Here is a 20,874-nt window from a genome sequence, read left to right on the forward strand (position 1 = left end):
CCTGATGGTAAGTTCACAGCCTAAAGAATTTTCACAAAATAGATGTATCCACTGTATTAGTTTGCTAGGACCATCACAACAAAGCACAATAAACTGGGTGGCTTAAACAACAGGAATCTATGGTGTCACAGGTCTGGAAATGAGAGGTCCGAGCTCAGAACCGCAGCAGGATTGGTTCCTTCTGGAGGCTGTGAGGGACAATCTGTCCCACACCTTTCCCTTAGCTTCTGGCAGTTTGCTGGTCATACTACGTGTTCCTTTGCTTACAGAGATATTGCCCCACTGTCTGCCCTCCTGTTCACATAGTTTTCCCCCTGTGGGTACTTCTCTGCATCCAAATTCTCCCTTTTTATATTAGAACCCTAGTTGTATTGGGGAAGAGCTTGCTCTAATGACCTCATTGTAACTCGATTACCTCTGGAATGACCCTATTTCCAACAAGGTCACGTTCTGAGGTAGTGGCAGTTAGAGCTTCAGCACATCTGTTTTTAGGGAAACAATTTCAACCCACAACATTCACAGAATTAGAACACAGACCAAGAAACAGAATATACTTTGCTTTCTAAAACCTACCTTGTGTCCACTTTAGCTCTAACCCCTTGCAAAGATTATCACTGCCCCGGTCGCCCACACCATAGACTACCTTGTCCATGTTCTTGAACTTCATATGAATAGAACCACACAACCCATATGCTTTCATACCTGACTTCCTTACCTCAAAATTACATCTGTGAGATACACCCATGTTATTGCATTGTTGCATGTAGCAAATAATTTGCTTTTTCATTGTTATATGGTATTTAGCAAAAGGGGGGCAAAAAGAAGGTAATTTACCCATTTTATTGTTGATATTTAGGTTGTGTCCAGTTTCTTAACCACAGTGGATATAGCTGCAAGGTTGCAGTGAAAATCCTAGTGCAAATCTTTTGGTGAGCCAATGCTCACATTACTCTTGGGCACATGGAGTAGGCTTTCTGGGTCACACATAGGGTATGGATATGTTTAGCTTTAACAGATATTCTCAAACAGTTTTCCAAAGTGGTTTGCAGTAGTGCATGATATTTTTGGTTGTTCCACATCTTTACCAACACTTTGGGTTGACTTAAACAAAAATATTTTGGGTGAAAAGATGATGATGATGATGATGTTGATGATGATGATGGGGGCTTCTCATTAAAATTACTACGAAAACCAGGCACTGGGCTGGTCATTTCACCTCTATTATCTCATTTGATCTTTAAGCTACTTTTCAAAAGCATGATTAGCTCATTTCACAGACACCAAAACTAAGCATCAGTGATATAAATAATTCGCCCAAAGTAACAGTAAGTAGCAATATTGGGTTTGAACTACAATTTGTCTGATTACTAACTTTCAAGTCCAGATGAAATGCAAGTCTGATTGCTACAGAGATGAAGGGGAAGCCCTGGGCATCATGGTGTAGAATGAGGGCATTGGCGTGACCACTGCAGTGACACAGCTCTAAATCTCTATTTGAAGGCTGGCTCCTGCCACCCTCTTTTGGAGACATCAAGCATGAGCATCTGCCGTTAGGGTTAATTCCAAACATTTCTCAGCGGATGGTTATTTGGAGGACTGATTCTGAGGACAGATGATGCGCTTATTAATATTCTAAAATAGAATGACAAAAATCAGTTTTGGGGTACAGAGCTTGACCAAAAAAGTCTAAATCTAAGACCAAAGAAAAGCATCCACGAGAGCAGGTCTGTGGCGCTGCCCTCACTGCTGACATCAACACACACCCCTCAGCTCCTGGCCCTCACTCCCAGGCCCGGCCCCCAGGTCAGCAGGAATACCTACCCTTGAGAACATAGCAGGAGCCGAGTCCACTGTATTTACACCCTCTGTTTCTGTGGCCCTCGAGTGTAGGGTGACTATCCATAGGGAAAATATTTCATGGAGCAGAAAGAAAAAAACATGCTGCCAAATAATCACCACCAGGGATCTGCAGAAGACTCAACTGTTGAGAGTCTGCTTCGAAGCAGGCACCGTGCCGGGACTTCTCCATACATCATCTTAGTCTCCACAATGACCCTGAGAGACAAATTTCTATTATCCCCACATTACAAGTGTGGGAACCAAGCCTTCGTGAGGTTAAGAAATCCCTCTGAGGTGATCCAATGGGAGAAACAAACGACACAATAGTTCCATTATAACAGAGGATATAGAAAGGGGAAGTCTGGACTTTTCTGAATTGCAAATTGTGTCTTTAAGGAATCTGTGGGAGTATATGCTTACTTTTATTTGATTGTTTTTTTAAGTGAGGCAATGAGAGAACACTGAATGCTTTCCCGGTGAACCGCTAAAAGCTTGTTCTGGCAAATGAAAACTTCGGAAAGCAAATTCAGGTGTTGTGGCCCAGCAACGCTTATTTATGAACCACATAATGAGAGGGTCCGGGGACTCATCTGCTATAACGTCATATCACATCGCCTGAGCTTCTAATCAGTTCAAATGTAGTTACCTTCTCGTTTTGTGTCAGTGCAATTATTTTTTCAAAGTATAAAGTTTCCGTTAATTAAAATGGAAGCAGCAATTAGGTGTTTGGCTCACTTGTTTCTCAAAACATTGACTTGGTTTTAAATTCAAGTTAAAACTAACATTTGCTTTTGTCCTGGTTTTAGCATATCCTGCGAGGGTTTTTTCCTATTTTAATGGTGTTGTTTTTATTGCCTGACCAGGTAGGTCATAGATGCGGGTGTCCTAGGTGTGCGCATGCTTTGCCTACATTACACCCCAAGCACTGTAGCCAGAGGAGGGTGAGAGCCATTCAGAAAGATCACTGGGCTCCCACTGTGGGTGCAATTCACCCACAAGGCTGATGCGTCCTCACCCGGGTGCCAGGTGACTTCGCCACAGAGGAACCACTAAAGACAAGGGGAGACACAGCACACTCAACTCTCATGTGTTAGTTGCGAGGACTGACTAAAGCCATCAGAACTCGTTCCCAAGATACCTTAGGGCATTCTGTGTACTGTTCCGGAGACTTTCTTCCAGAACCAGCTTAGTGCCCCCACCTGCCCCACTCTGGAGAGGGAGCGCGGACAGGAGCCTGGGATGCCCTCTGCCTGCGTCAGCCCAGAAATGTGCTGCCGGCGTTCGGTGTTAGCCCATGTGGTGTGTGTGCTCCTAATCCCTATTTCAATGTCTCCAACAATCTAGTGGTTAATTAGCAATTTGCTGCCCACCAATATGCAAATGGATGACAAGCAAAGGCCCTCCACATCTGTAATTATTTTGCTGATTTACAAGCCACTTTCCTCTCTGTGTAGGTTTTTCCGTGTGTGTGCATTCATGCATCAGGGATTTCATTATTTTTAGCAGCATACTCTGTGCATTTTTATGCTTTAATATTCTCAGGCTTCAGTAATTACAGTATATATATATATCCCAACACTACCACCTCCAAATGCTTTTGTTAGGGATTCTTTGCTTTGATAAAGATTGGAAAGTAAGATTTATCAAGGGGCTGAAATCCAAATTACGGAGAGCACAAGACTGAAAGATGCACGTTTCTATGCTGCCAAATCCCTGATCTGGAATCGGAGTCTTGTAATATTTGATTTTCTCCCAAGCAGCTCTGGTGAGTCGAGCCCCGATCTGCGTTATTCCATCTGCCTACTTTGGAGCAGGGTGTTTTACTATTTGGCGGTTTCAAAATGCTTTATGTTTTTGGTGGGTGTTTTTTTTTTTTTTTTTTTTTGCCGGCGCATTAAGAAAGGCTCTCATGTTAAATTAAGTCAATTAATAAATGGAGACACATTAAGCAATCAATTTTGTCAGCCTATCTCCGCAGCATTATGTACGGTCGGCTGTAATCGCAAGATAAATGCGATGTGCTGATCTATGGTAATGTTCAATAATACATTCTCCGCCAGGCTCAATTCATCAGGGAGTTTCGGGAGGGGAGGCATTTGTTATTGGCTGTCTCTGCACCTCAAGGATAACATTTCTGTCCTTTTGATTGGCCGCCTCACTGCTGCAAGATTCTAACCGTCTTATTTTGATGATGAATCTGAAGGCACGCTGAGCTGAGCCGGGCTGGAGCGGAGGGTCCTTGCAGAGCCCAGGACTTCCAGCTCCTGACGCCCCTCGCCGAGCCAGCAGCATCCCTCCCCCCCCACCCCAAAAGTTGTGATGCTTTTCTTTACCCAGTGCTTTGGGGCTGTGTTAGATCTCATTCACCTCCGCTTTCAGCACTACAAGGCTAGACGGGTTTTCTCCGCTGCCGGGCAACTTGTCTGCGTGGTAAACCCCACGCACAACCTAAAGGTGAGTTGCTGTGGATCGTTTGACATTCGCGCAGCTGGGGTTAGGGTCCTTCCCCCTCCCCCCCGCCCCCCCCCCGGGGTTAGAGACCCTCTGCGCGGGGGGGGGGGGGGGGCCGCCTGCGCTAGGGGACTCGGAGCGGGTGCCTGGGGTCTTCGGATGTCTTGGGGTCTCGGTGATCGCGCCTTGTGTGTCCCCCCCCCATTGGCAGGAACGACTGGAGTGATGGCCTGGCCTCTCCCCCCCACCCTACCCCCCCCACCCCCGAGGTGTCAGGGTCAGGGTCGGGGTCAGAAGCGAGGGCGGTGGAGGGAGTCAGGAGGCGTCCTCTCCTGGATCCCATATATTCCCGGGGCGAGTGTTCAGCAGCCAGGATGTGAGAAGTTGCCCACGCTGCGGACCGTCCCGCGCTGCCGGGGAGGGCAGGCAGGCAGTGGATTTCGGAAGCTTCTCCTGGGGACGCTGAAGTGGGGGGGGGGGGACTTGGGAGTTGGTGAGGGGGCTCCTTCTGCGAAATGTCTCTCCTTGTGCTCGGACTAGGCGCGTGAGGGTGGGGGGTGGAGGGTGGGGAGGGGACATCCGGAGGAGTTTGCTCGCTGGGAAGCTAGCTGCACCCCTGCGCGGGGACCCAGGGGGCGGCTGCTGCATTTGTGCCTCCAGGTGGATGCCCTTTAAAGAAGAGCCCGGATCTGGGATCATCTGGGATCTGGGATCTGGAAGACAGCGGGCTGCACAGCCGAGACTGATGGGGGAATGAGTGCAGAGCCCGCCCGCCTTGGCTGGGGGGGGGGGAGCCAGTGCAGGGGGGTCCGGGGATGCAGATGAGCTGCTCCCCACCTTGGACCCTCCGAGCCACCCTGGCTCTGTTTTCAGATAAACGATGGACTCGTTGGGGGTCGCTTGCAGGTCCTGGTCCGGGTGCACAGGGCTGGGGGGGGGGGCAGGAGCAGGCGGCAGCCTGGGCTGGCAGCAGTCTCTGTGAGGAGGGGTCTGGCGTTCTGACCACTGTTCTTGGGGAGGAAAAAGTGTTGCTTGTTGCTTCTCACTTTGTAAACTCCGATGAGGCATCAGACTGTCCTCAGGCAGTGCCCTGCAGGTCAGCACTGATGGGTGCCTTCCCCCCTGCCCACCCCCCCCATTCCTGGAAGTCCCTGGGAGGGACCACCTGCCTGCAGGCCCTGCAGTCTAGAGGTAGCCAAGCCTGGGGAGGGTGGGGAGGGGGGTGATGGACCGCCCTGGGGCTTCTAGGGTGCACAGACTAGGAACTGGCTCCCTGGGGTACCCAGTCTGTGACCAGCACCCTTCCGCTCAACTGCTCTCGCTCCCTCCTTCCTATGCTCCCTCTTTCTCTCGCTCTCCCTCCCCTCATCCCACGGTCTCCTTTTGCCTCCGTGGCTTAGTTTTATAAATGAGAATTCACTGCTGGTCACCCTTGGCAAAGCAAGGGTACGGCGTACATACTAAGATATGATTCTGAATTCCATTTTATGGCCCCTTTTGAGACCGCAAACTCCCATTATTTTGTCACTTTACATTAGTTACTTCCCTGTGGCAAGAAATTTTGTTTACTCCTGTTTTGCATTTTAATACCTTTAAAAATTGTTTATGAAAAAAATTGTTAGGACTTAGCATTTCCAAAGTTGGAATTTATATGGTTCATGGACTACAGCTGATGATGGAGGAGAGAGGTGCTAAGATCTTGGGGGTGGGTGGGGTGGGGGTGGGGTGAAAGGCATCCCTGTACAACTTTTCGGTGAGGTCTGCCCAGATCGTGCTAAATAGTCCTGCTGCCTGAAACCCAGGAGTTCAGAGTCAGGGTTGGAGGCTTTGCGTCAGCTCTCACCAAGCTCTGTGCCCTCAAAATAGTCAATCTCTCTGAGCCTTCCCTTCCTCACCTTCGAAATGGACATATGAATGAATATCTCCATGGCTCTGTGAGGCTAAAAAGAGTTACTAGAGGTGGATGTGCTGTCTAGCACTCTCCTCAAAAAAAAAAAAAAAATCATGCTAGTGTACATATAACCTGTGGGGTTTCACTAGGAACTTGAAAAGTTGTCACTTCAAGTCTTTAGCCCACTTAGAAACCATATAAGTGACAACATAAAAATAGGTGTCATATGCCTTGGGAGGCTGTTTTCCGTGGCTCACCTTTTCAAACATATACTCATTTGGCTTTTCATTTTCCATAAAAATCCACTTAGAGATTTTGCTCGGACAACCGTCACCGAGGTAAACAAAGCAAGGTGAGGGCTGCTGATGCTGTGAGAGGGTCTGGCAAGGTGCGCGGGACTCGCAGAGGCCATGCCGGGCAGAGAGCCCTCTGCAACCCAGGGTACCTTTATGGTGTCTCGATAAGGACCATGTATGTGCTCTCCCAGGGTCCAGGTAGTCCATTCAGGTAAATGTTACCTGCTTTGCAAACCAGAGGGCTAACAGCCATGTGCAGCGCTTTTGAAAAGAACAATTCTATAGGAGCATTGCTGCCCCCATCATTCGCATTAAAAAGTGAATAAAACCTCAAAAGAAAAGTGCTCCTTCTAAGCATTCATTTCCATAGACAGACCACAGAAATATGCCTTGGATATAATAAGCTGTGATCTACATGGAGGAAAAAAAAAATCTTTTTTTTTTTTTTTTTAAAGAAAAAGAGATTGTGGCAATGTTAACCCAGAAGAGCTATTGATCTGTGGTGCTTCCCTGCACTTTGTATGACAGGCTGCTACATGAAATGGTGACCAAGGACAGAAACTGCAACCTTGCTTTCAATTTTCTAGGTTGTGTGCAGCTTCAAAGAGGGCTGGGAAGCCTGTGTTTTTCTTTGTGGAAGCATATTTGCGCTCTGTCCTTTCCCAGGCTTCCCCTAGAATTGCTAACAGTATTCGAGGACCGGAGGCAAGTGCTGAGTTATAATGAAAATTCACTTACTGAGCAGAGAAAATCGTGTATTTACCATGCTTCTATAGGTCACCTTCATTCTCAATCTTATTACAGCGATTACTCAGTAACCTGGGATTCCTTCGAGCAACCTGATGCCTTTATGCTTCTAAACGGAAAAGCAGACGCTCTCCTGGGAATGCAGACACCCTGGGTAGAGCCATCACACCCCTTAAGCCCATCCTAATTAAAAGGGGGCAGTCGCCAGGGCTGGAACGTGAGGGAACCCCGGGGACCTCTGCTCTAAGTGAGGGGCAGGCAGAGGGAGGCTGCATGGCAGGGGGCTCCCCATGGAGTGCAAAGGACACTCCGTGTTTCCCCATGTCCGTCCTTCTGTCTGCCTGAACGGATGGCTCCGGGCACAGATCAGGATCCCCCATTCCTCCTTCCCACTTCATGAAGAGTGACCACCCAGAGCCAGTGTTCTTGGCTTGCTGCCCCCGGCTTCATTCAAGAGGTTACAGAGATGTGGCTACGGGCTTCAGGCCGGCGGCGGGGGCTCCCGCTCCTGCTCCTGATTCAGCATTCCTTCCTCCCTCATGCTTTTTGCTTCTTTCCAAATCAAGGAGGCCTTTCTCTACTGGCGCCTCTCCTGCTGGCACTAGCCCCTTCTATAATGCCCTGGCCCGGGCAGCCCTCCCCTTGGGCTCCCCACCCCTAGGGACCTCCTCCAAGGGCTGGATTGGCCAGGCCCTGCACCCAGGCCCTTCCAGCCCCTCCAGGGTCGGTCTCTCGCGCTTCCCAAGCAGACAGTACCTGAGCCGAGGCTGCTGGACCACGTCCTCCTCTTAACTACAGCTCTTGATAAACTGGATTCCAAAAGACTAGCAAAACGCTTTCTAGCAAACTTCTGAAAAAGGCCCTGGCCAGTACTAAAGTCGTTGCTGAGACCCCCAGCGCCCTCCGTAGAGTCTAGTACAGAGGGTATAACCTCCTCACTTGTTGTGGAAGGCTATTCATGCCTCCATCCAGCTGCTCCTAGACCTCTTGTTGTTGTTGTTGTTGTTGTTGTTGTTTTAAGATTTATTTATCTGAGAGAGTGAGTGCACTGCGTGGGCATCATGGGAGGAGCAGACGGGAAGGGGGAAGGCAGGGGGAAAGAATCTCAGGCAGACTGTCTGCTGGATGCAGAGCTGGTCAAGAGGCTCCAGCCCACCACCCTGAGATCACGACCTGAGCAGAAACCAAGAGTCTGATGCCCACCTGACTGAGCCACCCAGTGCCCTCTACTTCATTGTACCCATTAACCTTGGGCTCGCAGACAGACAGACAGACACACACACACACACACACACACACACACACACACGAGGCGGGAGGGGCATCCACATGCCTTTCATTCCAAGACCCATTTCATCCCAACTGGACCCGTGTGGATGAATGTGTGTTGAGGGATGGGTGAAGGGGGGCAGGGATGAGGGCTGCACCGAGAAGGAGAGGGATTACCAAACGGAGGGAACAGAGGAGAAGAGATCTGTGGCAAAGCCAAACATCGCCTCTCCTGTTTGTGGGATAATCTTTGGAAATCCCGTTACCACCCTAAGGCTTTCACTAACTCTGCTCGACACAGTGCAGCAGGCCCCTGAATGAGAGCTAAAGACCCGAACATTGTTTTTTAGAGATTTACAGGTGGCCTTTGGAGTGTTCAGCCTCAGTACCTGTTTTAAAGCAGTTAAAGGCTTCCGACAAGATTGTTTAACAGCTAGCGCCTGTGGGTGACTCAGCTCTTGTTGACATAACGCGCCTCGGAGGATCCCATTCCCCATCCTCTGGAAATGTCACCGTCTTCCTTCTGCTGCCCTCTCTCGAGTCCCCTCACAGTTCATTAGCACCTTGGAGGAGCCCAAGCCAGGATGAGGGAGGGGCTGAAACTGGGGGTGGTCCCTCTCTGAGCTTTATTCTCAAAGCTTCCACGTGCAGCCTCTTCCAGCCCTTGGGTTCCTGTGAATATTGTCTGACACTCCACTCCACCGGCACAGAGTGGTGGTGCAGCGCTTCTGGTTGATGATGATTGCAGATGAGGCTCCCGAGTCACATAACCAACAGCCCCAAGCCCCGAGCCGTCGTTCGCTGGCTGCGTGCTAGTGATGGAGGGGCAGGCAGGCTGGAGCGGCCCCGAGCTGCTGCGGTGAGCCGATTACCGCCGTGCTCCATCTATCCAGCAGCCCCAAAGCAAATTTTGTGTGACTCCCTTAGCCACGGTCCCTCAAGCTGCAGAAAACTGTGGCCGAAATTAGAAAACAGGTACTGAAAGCTTTCCTTAAAGTCCACAGAGAGGTCAGAGCTATCTGGATGACTTCTCTGGGGTAAGGCCGAGTATGTTTCTAGCCACTAACAATAAGAAAGAATAAATAAGCGGCCGTCCACGAAGGGATTTTACCCTTAATGGAGTCATCTGGATTCAAATAGCTCTGTTCCTCAAAGGCGAGAGGTGGCCCGTCTAGACGCTCCCTTGTGACCTGGAAAGGGTTGGTTCCAGAGAACGGAGACCTGTCCTCCCACAGGGGCCTGACGTTCTGGGAATGACACAGAGAGTGTCAGAGCTGGGAGGTCAAACCTTCTCACTGCATAGTCAGGAAACTGAGGCCAGAGAGGGGAAGTGATGAGTATTTGTTTCCGAGGACTGCTGTAACAAGTTGGCACAAACTGGGTGGCTTAAAACAACAGAAATGTATGCCCTCGCAGGTCAGGAGGCTACAAGTTCAAAATGAAAGGTGTCAGCAGGCCCGTGGCTCCCTCTAAGGCTCTCCAGGGAAGAATCTGCTCCTTGCCTCATCCAGCTTCCCATGGCGCCATGTGTTTCTAGGCTGGTGGCCACATCCCCCCAGTCTCTGCCCCTGTGGTCCCGTCGCCTCTGTCTCTGTGTGCCCTCTCCTCTGTGTGGCTATCTTATAAGGATACGTGTGACTGCCTTTAAGGCCTCCCTGGTTCATCCAGGATAAGCTTCTCTTTCCAAGATCCTTAATTTAATTCTACCTTTGGTCATATCATATTCACTCTTTTGCCATATAAGGTCATCTTCACAGGCGCCAGGACGTGAACATATCACCTAGTGGACCACCCTTCAACCCACAACAGGACTTCTGCGGAATCAAACCCAGTGACAGAAATGGAACCATGAGTTAGGTCTCTTAATGCCAGGCTTATATCCCCTACACTGTCCCAGGCTGCCTTCAAATTAGCACAAACAAAATATCCCTTGCTTGGGTGCATGCTGTCAGAGCAGAAAATTGCAAGGACCTCCCTCCCCCCAACTTCCTGTACCCCTATCAGCCCTGGGCCAGCAGTAGGATCCCATAGGTTGTACCACATACCCTACCATCCCCGCCCTTCACCAAACCCACGTTTCCTTAGCACATTGGAGCCTCTGCATCATCCTGCCCCCTACTCCCCTACCCCCAGCCATAAATCTCCTTTCTTTTTCTTTTTTTCTTTTTTTGAATTCTTTTAAAAATAATACAATTAACATGAATTCACGCAGACTGTGTTCTGTAAATCAAAGGATAAAGAGATACATAGTCAAAAGCATAGACCTTTAAATCCACCAGAACAATATGGGGAGAATCAGTGGACACAGGGAAAAAAAAAAAACCAAAAACATCAGTTTGGGGGCAGCCAGGCCTGAATTCAAATCCAGACTGTGCCACTTGCAGATGTGTGACTTTGCACAAATGATTTAGCCTCCCAGAGGCTCCATTTCCTCATCTTTAAAAGAGAGAAAATCATGTCCACCTGCTATAGCAGCATGAGGCCGAAATGAGCTCACATAAGGAAAGTGTCTGCCTGACAGAGAGAGAGAGAGGGAGAGAGAGAGAGAGAGAGAAAGAGAGAGAGGGAGGGAGTCAGGAAACAGCAGCAGCAGGTACTGTCAACATGGTCATTACCAGGAAAGCAGCTCCTAGGAAGCTGGAGGCAACTCCCTGCAGCCCCACCTGGCTTTCTCTGCCCTCCCTCCCTCTCCGCAAGCCTCCCATTTGCTCTTTCTTGGTATTTGTGCATCGCCCTTGGCCTTGAAGAGAAATTTGAATAGAACAATTTCTTGCCTTATATAAAAGTCCAATTTGTCCTTAGTGCATAGCTTCAACGACAGCCCTGCAATATAGCACCGCTTGGGTTTTTGAGCCCATGCGGCCATGGGAGAGGGATTGGGTCTCTGGAGGACACAGGTGGCTCTGTCAGGACGGGAGCTGAGGAGCAGGGTCCCCTTGTCCTTCACAGAGCCAGGAGCCATGCAGAAAAGTCCCCACCTCTGCCCTCCTGAAACCTGCCCCTCATGCCTTATGCATGACTTCATTAGTGGCAGCTGACTAAGCACAGGGGTAAGTGGCCCTGTGGGGGGCATCTGATCTGGGGGGTGTGGGTCTGAGCTGAGCGAGATTCAGCGGGTGGGAGATGGAGCGGGCTGACGCTGCACGCTGCCTGGGACACGAGCCGTCTTCTCTTTGTCCCTCAGTTCATTCCGCCTTGAGAAGCAGCTTCCCTCTGAGCAGGGCAAGGATGAAGGGGGACCACGCTCCATCCAGGCCGCAGCCATCGAGGGAGGGCAGGAGACATGCTCTGACCTTTCAGAGCCAAGAAAGCATTCCTGGATCCTACTGTCATCAGAGAGTTTCTTTTTTTTTTTTAAGTACTGAGCGCAGGCCCAGGTCCCCTGCACTCTAGCCTGAGTCTCTACGCACGCCCGCACACTCACACACACTCACGCACACAAGTCAATGGCGATTGTGAGGTGCCAGGCCCTCTGGACCCCGGCGTGGCCTCTGCAGGATGGCAGGAGGCAAAGCCCAGAGCTGGGGGCAGGGAGGATCCTGATCCCCAGCACGGTGGAAGGAAGAAGAAGACGGAGATGAACCAGATCCTTCTCCCCTGTCCAGTCTGGGACTGGCCACTGCCGTCTCAGGAGGGAGGTTCAAGGGAGAAAGTGGTGTTGGCAAAGAAAAGGGGCCACTCTAGCTGAGGTTTTAAAGTACAGGTTTTGGAGTCAGACGGATCTGGGTGTGAGTCCAACGTGGCTGTTCTCCTCGAGTGAGCTCTCTGACCTCCGTGAGCCTGCATTTCCTCGCCTATAAAATGACGGTTGGGAGGATGAAGAAATGTGATGGACATCGGGTGCTTAGTGCAGCCCCTAGCACGTGATGCGTACTCCATAAATGGGGGCTATCGTGACTGTGAAGCCGTGTCCCGTGGTGATGCCACCTGGTGTCACAGGAGCTGACCAAGCTTCTTTTGTCCAACTCGGGTGGGTGACCAAACTTCTCCTACTCCAACTGGATGGGGGGAAGGGTCAGCAGTAAGATGACCCGTGTCAAGTGACTAGGATCTTGAAGCACAGTCTGCTTACTTAAGGTCAGAGAGCTAGAGCGATGCTCAAGTGCCAGGGCCGGGTCTGAAACACAAGGACCAAAGGGATGAATGGCTTGCCCAAGGTCACAGCTGATAAGGGGCTCTGTGACACCACGCTGCGTGGGGGTGAGGACGCTGGTTAAGGACACTGCCTCTCCACCAGGACTCTGTGGCAATGCTGGACATCTTCCCAGGGGCTCCTTGACCCCAGGAATGTGCCATAATATAAACCAGCCGGGCAACGGTGGGGCAATTAAGAAAGTAAATGTTCCTTGGGTCTCTCATACTGACGCAAATACACAGCGAGGACGGGGGTGAGGCTCCCAACGAAGTCACCAAAGCCATGAAGCCAAAACCCCACACTTGCAAAGAGCAGTTGGTGGAATCAGGTTCTACGACAAAGGAGCCCCAGATGAAGACGCCCTCAGAAGACAGATCTGAAACCAGCCTAGTGTCTTCAGCCATAGAACAGGTGTCCTTGCGGATAATTTAGACCTGTGGTCTAACTGGAAACATCAGTTTTACTTGCAAGATGCGGTATCTCTTCATAATTTCTCTGTCCTTTAATGTATTTTTAATAAGGAATTCGTGATGAGGAGGGAGCTGTGTGCTGCAGGGCTGTCTCCAGCCGAGGCACCGGGAACTCCAGCCAGGGGAGAGCTGCCTGTGGAAGGGGCAAGGCTGGGCGCCCCCCCCCACCCCACCCAGGACAAGGCTGGCAAACATCCTCTATGGAGGGGAGAGGCCACTGCAGACCACACTGGAGAGGGAAGATGGGGTTCGCTCAGCATCAGGAAGGCCCCCAGAGACAGGCCTTTAGATTGATAACAGATTTTGTAAGACTGGCCAGCGAGGCTAACCACTTGCCCTGCTTTGCAGCCAGACACCAAGACGCCCCCCCTTCCACCCCCAGAGTTAACTCCTACAACCTCGCTGAAGGTATGCCAGGAGGTCTGATGCAAGTAGCCACCCGGAACCTCGGTTTCCCTTCTATAAATCGGGGGTATATTGTGACTTCTACTAAGCTGAGCCAGCTACGCATCCTAAAGCCCTTAGTCCTTTTCCAGCTGTCTCAGAGACGCACGTCAGAACAGCAGTAATGACAGTAGGAGCCACAAAACGGCCACCGTTCACTGAAGGCGGGCTACGTCCAGGAACTGCATTGAACGCTGTACATTTAATGCTCGCTAGGAAGGGGTATATTATTACCATTCTCCATTATACAGAATACCAAACCGGAAAAAGGTGGAAGAGCTTGTTCACTGGGGTGGAGCCTTCTTAAATTAAAATCCTGTGCTTATTTTAAGCGCTTCTTGCTACTTCACCCTTAGTGCTCTCTTTTCACAACAAGCAACTGAGCCAACAAGCTTGGCCATAGGACTAGGATTGAGTATATTATGTTTCATTTAAAAACCCTGAGGTGGGACCCTGTCTTACCCTTGCATATATACATCAAATCCACACCTAGATGCTCCAGCTCTTGACGGACAGTCCTAGGAGGCATTCTCCAGGCTTCTTTGTGCTGCCGCTGCCGGGTAGAACCAAACCCCTGTGGCCTATAGCAGCCCCTTTCCTCCCTCCTGCTTCCCGGAATCGCCTTCCAAATAAATTACTGCATCCAAGTCCTTACCTCGGGCTCTATTTTTAGAGAACCCAACGTAAGACTATGTATGTGTGTGTGAGCTTTTTTTTTTTATTAGCTAATGTTTATTGAGCACTTACAAACTGCCGACTGCTGTGCTAAGTGATTTACCTGAATTGCCTTTTTTTTTTTTAAACATGCTCAGTACAATGCCATCAGCCTATCCCCACTTTGCACAGGAGGAAGCCAAGGCAGAGAGAGATTAAATAACCTGTCCAAGCCCTAGAGTTGAGCTGGTGCTTTTAACCTCTATCTTAAGCTCCCCCCCCCCCCCCCCCCGGTTAACACAATTGCTTATCTGTAAACGTCTACAAAGAGCAGAGCCCTCCAAATTCAGACTCAGTAAAAATTAGGATTGGCATCAAATGGTTCAGGGAAAACTTTGCAACAACTTTATCTACACACCCAATTCTGAATTACCCTGCATGAAAGAAATGTGTCCCCCATGACCATTCTTTTTAATGGGTGCACAGCAAAGGAAACTTGCCAACAAAATGAAAAGGCAACCTCCCAAAGGGGAGAAAATATTTGCAAATCATATATCTGATGAGGAGTTAATATCCAAAATATATAAAGAACTCAATTCAATTGCAAAAATTACAACAGCAACAACAAAAAATCCAATTAAAAAAATGGGCAGAGGATCTAAATAGATGTTTTTCCAAAGAGGACCCACAGATGGCCGGCAGGTTCGCGAATAAATGTTCAACATCACTCCTTATCAGGGAAACGCAAACCAGAACCACAAGGAGATGTCACCTCACACCTGTTAGAACAGCTATTATCAAAAAGACAAGTAGTCACAAGTGTTGGCAAGGATTTGGAGGAAAAGGAACCCTTGGTGCACTGTCGGTGGGAATGCACATTGGTGGAGCCACTGTGCAAAACAGCATGGAAGTGTCTCAAAAAACTAAAAGTAGGTCTGCTTCCTGATTCAGCAATGACACTTCTGGGTATTTATCCAAATGAAACAAAGACACTAATTCAAAAAAGATATAGGGGCCCCTATGTTCATTGCAGCATTATCTGCAACGGCCAAGATAAGAAAACAATCTATCGGGGCAGCCCTGGTGGCTCAGCGGTTAAGTGCTGGCTACAGCCTAGGGCGTAATCCTGGAGACCCAGGATCGAGTCCCACGTCGGGCTCCCTGCATGGAGCCTGCTTCTCCCTCTGCCTGTGTCTCTGCCTCTCTCTCTCTGTCTCTCATGAATAAGTAAATAAAATCTTTAAAAAAAAAAAAGAAAACAATCTATCCATCGATGGACAAACGGATAAAGAAATTGTGATATCTATCTCTGTATAGATATTTATAGAGAGAAATAGATATCACACAATGAAATACTAGACAGTCATTAAAAAAAAGAAGGAAATCTTGTCATTTGCAAAGACATGAATGGACTCCGAGGGCATTATGCTAAATGAAGTGAGTCAGATAGAGAAAGACAGATACCATATAGTCTCATGTATACGTGGAATCTTAAAAAAAAACAAAAAACAAAAAAACCCAAAAAACTCAGACACACAAAGAACAGGCTGATGGTTACCCGAAGGGAAGGAAGGGGTTTGCAGGTGGGTGAAAATTTTGCAAAGGGGGTCAATTGTAGGGTGACAGATTGGGAGGGACTATGCTCACGTGGCAAGCACTCCGCAGTGTACACAAAAAATCAAATTAGTAGGTTGCACACCTGGAACTAATATAATGTCATATATCAATCTTACCTCAATAGGAGTAAAGAGAGAAACGGTTATGTGTTTTATGTGTTTTAACAGGCAGACAGGTGTCTGAACCTAGCGTGACCCCCAGATCCGGGGCATGTGATTATCTTGTCAATGCGTCCCTTGCTTCTCCACGACCATGGGAGCTAGGTGACCGCGTCACAAAGGCAAATGCTTTCTGAACACGGGGACAGCATTAGACCGGCCACATTTTCTCAGCAAGAAAAAAAAAGGAAATTTCTTTTATAAAAAAGTGAACATGTCCTTTAAGAGAATGTGGCTCTTCCCATGTCACACCCGTTCTCTAAGAAGATCCACAGGCCATTGAAATTCCCTGTCTCGTTCTCAGCCATATTTATTGCTAATTTTCTTTTCCCCCTAAAACCAAAGAGAAATGCAACTTTAATGACCATGTGCTACCTAACCTAACTCAGCCTTGGTCTTGATTTCTGGCCAACCTTTCTCCTAGTCCCTTGCAAGCATTTTTCTCTTTCCAAAACTGCTGTGAGGTGAACTGAGGGAGGGAGGCATAAGCCCAAGAGGTGAGCTTAGGGAGAGGAAGGAGAAGGAGGTCTGTGAGCTTTGCTTCCAGGGTGCCAGCTGGAGAAATGCAGGGTAATGTTCACAGGGACTTTGGAGGGCAGGAGGGAAGTCGCCAGGGTGAGCCCAGGGCCCCTGCCCCAGCAGCCCTGACGTGTCGGGGGTCAAGGGGGGGGCTGCACAGGGCTCGCAGGGGACCCTGCTGGGGAGCCAACGACAGGACGCCTATGCACGCCGCGCCAGGGCACCCAGGGCCCCGTGAGGCCTGCTCAGCCCGGCCTCCCCGGGAGCAGGGGGGCCTCCAAGCACAGTGAGGACCAGCCTCACTGCAGCCCAAGTGCTGCAACTGTTTGTGGTAATTAAATAAATGCCAGCTGGACCCTTCTGGGCCCGCTGACTGAGGCGGGCGCCAAAGACACCAGGCTCTCCAAGACTCCCGGGGAAATCCGAGGCGGGAAGGCAAGCGCCCAGGCACTTACCACCCACTGCTTGAAAACACTTGGCTGAGGAGCTCTTCTCGGCACCCAGAGGCTGAGCTTTTCTCTGCAGGCTGGCTCAGGTCCTGGCGGGTCTTGTGCAAGTCCCGTCACCTTGACTTCTCCACCTGTCAGGGGGGAAGGCGCCACTGCTCTGTGTGTCCCTCCCAGGTGACCCTGATGTGCCTGTGGAGGGGGTCCTTACCTCTGACCCCGCCTCCAGGCTGCCCCTCTGCCAAAGAGGTCTGAGGCCACCTCCCCCAAGGGCTGCGGGGGCAAGGGAAAGACGATGTGGGGGGGGCAAGTGGGCTCACCGTGCCAGCCTGGCCCGTTTACAGTGAGTGACAGCACCTTGGTGACGCTGGGAAACCCCGCACACGTGTCTTAAACACCTCTGAGTACACTGGAAAGATCATAGCCCTTGGACTCCCACGTGCCTTCCGATTTAGCTCCTGTGTTCTTCGCTGTGTGACCCTTGGCAAGTGCCTTGACCTCTCTGCGCTTCATTTTTTTTGTTTGTTTGTTTGTAAGAAGGTGTGCGGTGTGCAGCGGCCGGAGCACATGTGGCAAATAGATGGAAAAGCACCTAAATGGGGCCTGAGCACGTGGCAGCGCCCTCAGAAATGCTGGTTTATTTTTCCTGCCTGCCTTCTTTCCTCTCTTCCTTCCTTCTACCTTTCTCCTTCCTTGTTTTTTTTTTCTTTTCATTTGTCTATCCGTGTTAAATAAGCAACCCTCCCAGAAACACTACTGCCGTGACCTGATTAGTGGGTTCAAAGGGCTTCTCTGGTGATGAGAAAGAATTGGGAATTTATGAGAGGAAGAAATGCCTGTCGTGCGGGGAAGGGGAAAATTTTAGAGATGGGGAATGACTCAGTTAAGCTTATCCAGAGTCACTAAAAGGTGGGCCTTTTAGATTTTCTGCATCTTATTTTTGTTATCTGGGTGAGGGGTTAGTAAGATGGGCTCCCTTGTATATGTCCGATCTCGCAAAGGGCTCTGGAGTTCAAGGGACACGGAGGGTGTGCGTTGCACACGAGGCTGGGAAGGCCAGGGCACGGCTGCAGGCCCACGGCCAGCTTCCCAACAGCAGGGCAGCCCTCTAGAATTCCAGGCAGCCGGCAGGAAGGAGCCCCTGCTGCCTGGGCCGCGAAGCCCTGCTGGAGAGCCTCCTTCCCCAGGGGGAGCCAAAGCTGCCTCACCTATTCACATCTGTCCCTGCGTCCGTCTGCACATCTGTGTCCCTTCTGGACGCTGAGTCCCCCAAGGGCCCGTGTCCCCAGCCGTGGCGTAGATGGACGGCACGCAGGTGCTTAGTAAATGCAGGTCTCGCTAACACGCAGATGGCTCGGGATCAGAAGAACAAGGCAAGGGAGTGAGAGACCTGAGAGGGTTATCCAGAGACCCAAAAGATGAAGCCCGTGTCCCGAAGCCTGCTCTAAGCTATGACCACCCCACCCCACCTCCCAACCCCCGCCACCGATCCTTCCTGCCTGAGAACACGGTTGGGTCTCTGAGCCCAGACTGGATGTGTGGGCTCATGGGTGAGGCCAATGACTCAGGAGGAGGTAATGCGATGCTAAGTGATGGACTCTGGAGCCACCCCGCCTGGGTTGTGCAACCCCTGCCTCCACAGCTATCAGCCTTGTGACTCTGCACTTGTCACTTAGCTTGTCTTATGCCTCAGTTTCCCCACCTGTAAGATGGGGATGATAATAGCACCTGCATCCCAGGGGGGCTGTAAAGACTGAGTTGATATGGTAAAGTGCTTGGCACACAGTGAATGGGGCACAGGTGTTCCCTACTCTCCTTACTGCTGGTGGTTTGGTGGGGTCATTACCGGATGCAAAGGGGGCGGGGGGTGCACACAGTCAGCCCAGAGGTCCTGAGATGCAGAGAAAGGAGGGAGGAAGCTCGCGGGTTCTGGCTCCCGTCCACCAACCGTATTACAGCTGCTCCAGCTTTAACTGGTTAGGAGCTGATCATCTGAAGATTAGCTCTCCACGTGCTGTTGGCAAATGTTTTGAGTTCCACTCTGAGAGCATGGGGCGGTCACTACTACCCTGGTGCTGCGTGGGTCGACTTTTTGAAAAGAACACGGGTTGGAGATCTGTTTGCTGATGTCTTCAAGTGAATCGGGGCAGTGGGGGGGGGTTGCTTCGCGGTTTAGGGGATGGTGGAGCAAGCTTTCTGTCTTTATACGCTATGTCGTGGGCTCTCAGGCCTAAAGGTGACAAAAGAACATGAAAAACCCCTTCAACTGCTGAAGGGAAGTTCTTGTTTATTTGTGTCTAAACACATAAAGCACTCGGTGCCAGGCACATGAGTCTAATGATAAATACTCAATCTTCAAAATAACCCCGAAAAATAGAGCTCCCCTCAGCCGTACTCTACAGGTGAGGATAGGCAGTGGGCACCCAGCCACACAGCAGTGCGAGGGGAGCCTGCCCCCCAAGGCTGCTCCCGTGTCCTTGCCACACCGCCTCTCTGGAAGGCCTGTGTTTGGGGAACCGCACAGGAAGGTAAGCGGACCCTACTCAGCCCAGGATGAGTTGAGCTGCCTGCAATCCCACGTCCCCCATCAGAGCAGCCGTGCCGTCCCTGCTGGAAGGAAAGAAATCCCACAGACCGCATCACATTCCCAGGTTCCTGCTGACTCTGGGGGCCCAGCTTTGGAAGGAAGGCGTGTCTAGCAGCTGTGGGGCCTCAGCTCCCAGCAAGCACTGCCCTGTACCCTGGGCTCCCCCCCAACCCCCACTGCTTCTGCCTGGGGGACTTCCTCTTCTCCAGGCAGGCGGAGCAAAGGAGCCCCAGGGAGGCTGCGGATGTCAGTAAACAGGGCTGTGTGATCGCGGGGCCTTCACAATTGGACGGCCTTCTCTTTCCCCTGATAGAGATAAATGTTGATAACTCAATGATGATGAAAACATTGTAAAGTGCCAAGCGCAGCATGTTTAGTTACAAAAGCCAGGAATAATTGCCTCAGCCTTGCTGCTAAGAAAACCAGTTGTTGAGTCCAGAATAATTCTAGGAAGAAATTGGCATTCGGGGATTAATTGTTTAGAATGTAATGACTGCTACAACCCAAGCTAATGAGAACAGAAGGCAGTTTCCAATTTGAATTTCGGGAATGAAATAGGCTTTGCCAGGCTGGCTGGTGCAGAGAGAGAGAGAGAGAGAGAGAGAGAGAGTGAAAGGGCCTTTTTTTTTTTTTTTTGACCTCCGTTCTGATTGGGCGAAAAATAAGAAAGCATTTTGCAAGAACAGCTTCTGAGGAGACTAGCCAAAAGTCTGTGCAGACGCCTCAGGAAAACTCTTGATTGATTATTAAAAGCCTGGCTGAGCTCTTCCTAGGGGCCCTGAGCAGGTGTGGGGGCAGCAAGGCAGTGGTGAGTCATGACTGCAGGTGGAGGGTGAGCGGGCCCTGGGCATGGAGTCAGACCTGTCCCTGACACTTCTGCTCCGACCTTCGGTAGGTCACCTGTCCTCTCTGAAGGTGTCCCCCTGTAAACAGTACTCACCCTGCCAACCGCAGTGGCTTACGGTGAGGCTCGGATGAGAAATGGCAAAGTACTCTGCGATCTTTATATCACAGTGCGGCTGGAGAGCATTATTTGGATAAATTACTCCCTTCCACATCCATTAGAACAAGCCCTGCCTTGTTCTAGAAGGGACTCAGGGCAACCTGCCCCCCCCCTTTTTCCCCTAATTTCTTGCACAGCTGTGAGTACCCTGTAGAGTAACTGTCAAGGCAAACAGTGGTTCAGTACCAGAAGAGACCAGAAGAGACCCAGATGGTTGGCAGGGTCCACCAGACAGGAGCCTGAGACCCCTTAGGGAGTAGAACCCTGGCCTGGATTTTGGAAGGGGCTATGGATAATAATAGGCGAGGGAGAAGGGACAATGGGGTGGCCCACTCATTCAAATGTCTA

General features: G+C 50.4%; 1 protein-coding gene across 1 annotated transcript in view; it reads left to right on the plus strand.

Moving 5' to 3' along the window:
• The first annotated feature begins 4,152 nt into the window (after positions 1 to 4,152).
• The window catches only part of SIAH3 (siah E3 ubiquitin protein ligase family member 3), a 66,145-nt gene continuing 49,423 nt past the window's right edge, over positions 4,153 to 20,874 (plus strand). The window contains exon 1 of the mRNA XM_055335583.1: positions 4,153 to 4,293. Coding sequence (XP_055191558.1) covers positions 4,159 to 4,293 — 135 coding nt within the window. The 5' untranslated portion in view covers positions 4,153 to 4,158. The remainder of the gene's footprint in view (positions 4,294 to 20,874) is intronic.

This window comes from Nyctereutes procyonoides, unplaced genomic scaffold, assembly GCF_905146905.1.
Source record: "Nyctereutes procyonoides isolate TBG_1078 unplaced genomic scaffold, NYPRO_anot_genome, whole genome shotgun sequence".
NCBI lineage: Eukaryota > Metazoa > Chordata > Mammalia > Carnivora > Canidae > Nyctereutes > Nyctereutes procyonoides.